We start from the raw sequence: 6,207 nt of genomic DNA on the forward strand, positions 1-6,207 counted from the left end.
TATGCAAAATAGTTAGAGGAATCACGTTATCTAAAAAAAATTACATAATTCCATTTAAAAAAGTGGAGGTGACCTTCATATCTTTTTAGCGCCTCCACTTAGAAAAAAAACAATGTGACTAAAACGTGTCCCCCTCGACACCATTCCATTCTTATTTGAAACATTTTTTATAGCTGGCGTATTTTAGGAGATATTCGGGTGCGTCGATTAAAATGAGCCACCCTATATATATGTATATATATCTAATATATATACCTATATACAATCTATTCATATAAGGGTTCGTCGGTGTTCTTCTTTTCATCTCGGCCTGTAACAGATTCAGAATATAGTGTATGAAAAATATATTTGAGAGAGAACAATATAATTTATAATAAAGAGAAACAGAGCTACGAGCCAATGAACTCGTTAAAATCTTTAATTTTTATTTTAATATCATCTATATATTTTTTCTATACTAATTTATATATTATTAATAAAAAATATACCTGCTTTTTCTCTCAGAGATCTAGTTTTTGCGTATTTAAACCATGAGGATACATGATCTTGAAAGTTTTTATCCGTGTATGTAGGAAAATGTTTTCTTATTGCATCTACACACATGATAATAAAAGGGGGGGTTACATATATTTTATATTTTTATAATTAATAAAAGAAAGGTTCCCGTATTCTACGGAAAAATGTCTGTCTGTGACGTCCTGGCTTTTTATTAGAGGGTCGGACGTCGAGCGAGGAGCCCGTTTTGCTAAGAGTATTTGACCCACATGATAACTGGGGTCTGGTGGAGGGCAAAACACCGCCAGGCGCATCAGCCGGTTAAAAGGCTTATTGCTTATTATAGTCGGTTTTCCTTGGATAGGTTCAACCGACTTAGACGTCGGTTCCGCGACTTCGGATTGTCCGCGGCGAAGAACATCAGCCTTCCTCACGTAGGGCTTGCCTTGCACCCAACGCGCTCCCGGCTCGTACGCCCCTAGATTCCCGGGCACCGGGTGATAGACCGGGACCTCCCGGTGGATCCAGTCGGGATCGAGTACAGCGCGCGGGTCAAAGTCAGCGAATATGTTGTACTCGCGCACTAGGCGCCGGTACGCCATCCGACGTCCAGAGTCCCTTCGACGGGACATTTACACGCTCCTGCAACCATTATCCTAGGTGTTGGGTAACCTGGATTCGCGAGTGGAGCAGCTGTCGCTGCTGTTATTTTAAAAACCAAATGGCTAACACCGAGAGGAAGCGTAACCGGAAGAAACGGGGTGCGGCTTTCTGTTTACCGAAAGCCGCTGCAGCCTTGCTCCATAGGCGGCTGGAGTTTGTCTTAAAACTCGCAGCAGCCGTTCCCAGAGAGGCCCTCGAAACAACGCGTTTTTATTATAAATTACCGCTCTCCGAGAATTCAGATCACTTTAACAATTATGGACACCACAGACGATCACGAAACACTTAGGCACTTTATTTGCCGAAACATTACGACACTAGGAAAGTAATTAAATTGAGTAGAAGAAAAGTTGAACCAAAAAGAGGTTTATTTCACTGTTTACTTACACAAAAAAAATTGATTGTTAATAATGCGAACAAAATGTAGATATATATATATGTATTACGGGCACCGATATTGTTCGAATTTACCGCTGATCTAATAAAGAATACAAAAACAAACAAATTAACAGTATTCGCGACCAACTTTCATGATTTCATTGAAGCTAAATGCAGATATTCAAAACTAGAACTGATCAGTACTTGTTCGAAAAAGAAGTGCGACAACTGAAGTTAGATTGCGAAAACCGAAGTGCTTACTCGTGAAGCGAAGTGCAAATTGGAATACTAAGAAACGAAGTGCGCTGCGCTCTTAGCGGACACGGTTTATATACAAATCAAGGGGTGATCCCCGCGAGTACAAGGGGGATTGTCCTTTTCGGAAACTGCGTCACGAATTTCTGTTTCCAGAATCGTCTGGAAAATTCTCGGAACTTCTGTTTATGTCGAATGGTGATGCTGAGCGGTGAGGGGAATTGACCCCCCATGTGTAGCTTATTTACCGGTATTATTCTGTATTTTTCTATTTGTTAATTTCTATTAATTTTCAATAGTTAGCAGTTAAATTCGGGAGGCTACACATTGATGGGCACAGCCCCCGCAAGGCACAACACTGTGGTGCAATTTCTGCATCTTATTGACTATTGATTTAAGCGGTAATTCGCCCGAACAGTTGCTCTCGTTTTTATGCACATAGTTATGCCGTACGTATCGGCTCTTTGTTTCGGCTCGCTATGCCTCGTCGCGTTACCTCATTATTTATTTAAGAGGTTTTTAATTAAGATACTTAAGCGAAATGACTAGTATTTGTTGTTACTATACTATTTTTCAAACTGATATTGATTTTATACTTAAGTGATTACAGGTTTTGAATAAACAATCTTTGATCCTTATATAATTAGTATTTGTGCCTTGATTTTGCACAAGTATGTAGTTTTATGTTTATTCAAAGTGTATCACTTGCTAATTTATTGTTCTATTTATTTTATATTCAGTTCGCACAATTACATTAATTCGATGCTCGCGCGCTTGAAGTATCGTTACAGCTGTTGATCATGCGATAAGCGCGTGATCACTTCTTGGAGCAGGACGCTAGATGGTTGTTATGACAACCACTTCGCGTTGCCTGTTAGTGACGTTCGCCGTCTGTATATGCTTTTCGGCGGACGTTATACCCCCCTTCTTAAGAATGAGCAGCGGGGTTTTAAACGCTGTGAATCAACGTGAGTGTATGGTGGTTGTGTCAGTTATGGGAGGGGAGAGCGGTTATGCTCCTTCCTGAATGAGACTTCGTCAATGTTTACTATCATCAGCTGACTGGTAAGTAATTATCCTCGTATTCCCAAGTTAGAATTTTTTTGTAATATAGCGTCGTGTTCCACAGGTCCGGCTTATTAATGTGCCAATAGAGTGTTAACAGGCCTTGGAGTAGGGCGTCCTCGAGGCCTGGTTAGGGATGATTTTAAAGTGACTGACACTTAAGCAAGCGCTTGGATTTACAATAATTTGCGGTAAATAAAAAGTACATTTCGGAATAAAATCTCGCGCCCGTACTTCATTCTAAAAGAAAAAGAAATTATTTATTTTATTTGTATGTCCTTGCTCGTGGCAGTTTTACAACTAAATCTTATATCTAAAGAAAAGTAACTGGCTTGTTCTTGTTATAGCCCGAATGGCTATCACTTATTTTATCAATTATTTCATTCAACCGGCATAGTAACCGGCACCGGAAATGCAAGTCTGCACATTCTTTAAACCGCGCGCGACAAAGCGTCGATCTAAGATCGTAGCGCGCGAAATACCTAAATGCACTCGGCATGGCAACCAACAGCGGAAGTGCAAGATTGCACATTCTTTAATCACGCGATCGCGCCTCTAGCGCGACGAATATTACCATATATGGTCCGATCGAAGACCAAAAGCGACATCATCAAACTCAATATAAGCGACCGCCTAAATGCCGAGCGGAGAGTCTTGTCTTGAAATCTAAACGTAACGATACGTTACGCGCGTCGCGAGAACCGAGTCAAGTAACATCCGCGATACCGTCGCCGACCGGTTTACTCATAAGTCACGAGCGATAACTTTAAAATATATTCATTTAACTAAACAACTGTATTAATTAAATGAAAGTTACAGTTACTAAAAAGCATTGTAATCTTTAGTAATAAATAATTATATAAATAAAGGGGTACAACATTTGTAATCAACTATCAAATTGTTAAATAAAAAGGGTTATTTTAAATAGAAGTGTGGTGAAGTGAGTGTTTGTTCAACGACCTTTTACTATCCTCGTCTTTCCTCGTGGGTTCCAACCCTTTGAGCGGATCGAATCCCAAAATAATATCTTGTTGCACCGAGAGGTACAACAAAATTGGTGGCAGCGGTGGGATAATCTGGTGAGACATCACCGGAAAAATCGGAGGGAATCCAAGAGAACCCGACGATCTTAGCCGCTAGAGGAGACGAAACAAGACCCGTGCAAGCCGCGCAGTGGCAACGGGCCGGAGAAAAATTAAATCTCCGATTACGATCTCTCAAGTAAGAGAAGATACGTAAAAATACACGGCGAGTGCATGCCGTAGCTAAGACTTATTAGTCTAGCAACAAAATTTAAAAGTGAGTCGACAACACCACGCAGAGGTCGACGCCCGGAGCTACCTCGGTACCAAGGAAGGCTGCCAGGACCCGAGGCGTTACGAGGACCAACCACCAGCGACCTTGCATCGAGACGGTGTCAACGAAGGGAACAGCGCAACATCGACAGCTGACACGGACTGCAGACTTCGCAGAACTTCAACATCCGAACAGCTGAGCGAGACGAGCAGCGCAACGATGACGCGAGCGATTCTACTAATGTAAGTCGTATTCATGTTATGCGACAAGACCGTGTATGTCTGAAACGATAGACGCACAGGGTACCGACCCGCGTAATTGTAGATTAATAAAAGACACCGCCGAGCGAGCGAATAGCAAACCGCCGTTAATCATAACGAGCAACGCGCGTAAAGAAACCCGCGATAAAATAAATATTAAATCGAATCACTCGATAGAAGCAAAGTAAGTTTACCCCATCGCGTAATAACCAATCGCGAATTTCCGCTAAAATCTAAACGATTGTAGCTTAATAAAACAAGACGCAAGTAGCGCAGGAATAGTACCAACAGACGTACGAACTCATAAATAATAAAAACGAACGCGACCGCGCGCTGACAATACGCGACGAAAATATAAATTAAATCAGACGAGACTACTCAAAACAGCCGTGACATGACGACGCCGCGTACTCCACCCAGGGACCAAACCCCTGAACGCTTACTAATCTCAGGCGAAGAAAACGCCCAAAATTCAATCAACCCGCAAGATCGCAGTACTCCGGAGAACAGGCGTAGACGAAGGGTGACCTTCCAAACAGACCACTCCGAAGACGAACACGACACGCAAGATTCAATAGAAACGCGAGTAACAAACAGACAGGACGAAGTCCTAGATCGATTGATAGCAGCCATTACCGGTCTACAAGATAGAATGGACCAGCTGGAATTTACAAATAATCACGGAACAGGAAATGTTCGATCCGTCCGACACGACAATAGAATAATACGGGATTCCGGCCAACATACAGATAATTCGCTAACACACGTATCCCGCGAACCCGGAGGATCCCTTCACTATCTGACCTTAAAAGAAGCACGTAACATGATCCCCGAGATGGACGGCACCTCGCGAGATCGCGTGCAGGAATTTATACAAGCAAGTGATTACGCCATGCGGCATACTCAACCCTCGGATGCATCCACTCTACTAGACGCCGTGTTATGCACCAAACTTAAGGGAAAGGCGATGAAAACTTTCAAAAACAGGGAAATCACTAGCTATGAGCAACTAAAGGACGAATTAGAGACGGAATATCTAAGCCGCAGAAGCACCGCACACTTACAGCTCGAATTCAATTCGTTGAAGCAAAAACCAACGGAAACCGCGCAAGCATTCGGGCGCAGAGTAGAGGACATAGCCATAGAACTTTACGACTCCATGGAAGAAGGAAAAAATCATAATTCCATTCAGCAACAAGCCATCCTAGAGCACGTCAGAGATCAGGCCCTAGCGAATTATCAAATCGGATTGCGGGAAGAAATAAAGACATTAGTGCGCTCGCAGCACTTCCGAACGCTTCAAGAGGTCATTGCCGGAGCAAGTTCCGAAGAAAAAATAAAAGGCCTAAACGACCGACACCGCGCGTATCAACGCGACAAGAAAACGGACTCAAATTATTACTCCCCGCGAAATTTGAGAAACCCCACACCCCAATGCGGTAAATGTGGAAAAACGGGCCACATCGGTCAAAATTGTCGGACAAGCCGATACGCGAATAAATTTTCCTTGCCTCGTGCCGAAAAGCGAGCAGGAATTAATATCGTCGAGAAATTTTGTACGTATTGCAAAAAGGCGGGACATAATCGCGAAGAGTGCTGGACACTTAACGGGCGACCCGACAAAAATACGCGACCACGCGCAAAACGTGAAATGGAGAACAAAACGAAGCGAGTAAACTCCGCCGTAAAGGTGAGAAATCAAAGGAGCAAGCGAAACAGCGACAGCGAGGAAGCATCGTCTACTAGCAGCGAGGACGAAGAAAAAAATAACACAAGTACTAAACAGGAACGGTGA

The 6,207-nt window shown here is 42.8% G+C and overlaps 1 protein-coding gene across 1 annotated transcript; it reads left to right on the forward strand.

Moving 5' to 3' along the window:
- The first annotated feature begins 4,806 nt into the window (after positions 1–4,806).
- Positions 4,807–6,207, forward strand: LOC108783574 (uncharacterized). The gene has a single exon (XM_018552174.1). The coding sequence runs from the start codon at positions 4,807–4,809 to the stop codon at positions 6,205–6,207; it is 1,401 nt and encodes a 466-aa protein (XP_018407676.1).

The sequence above is a fragment of the Cyphomyrmex costatus genome, unplaced genomic scaffold (assembly GCF_001594065.2).
Source record: "Cyphomyrmex costatus isolate MS0001 unplaced genomic scaffold, Ccosl1.0 scaffold1542, whole genome shotgun sequence".
Classification (NCBI taxonomy): Eukaryota; Metazoa; Arthropoda; class Insecta; order Hymenoptera; family Formicidae; genus Cyphomyrmex; species Cyphomyrmex costatus.

Bases quoted from the DNA above. Each gene is read 5' to 3' on its own strand.
- LOC108783574 (XM_018552174.1), top strand. From the start codon at position 4,807: ATGACGACGCCGCGTACTCCACCCAGGGACCAAACCCCTGAACGCTTA.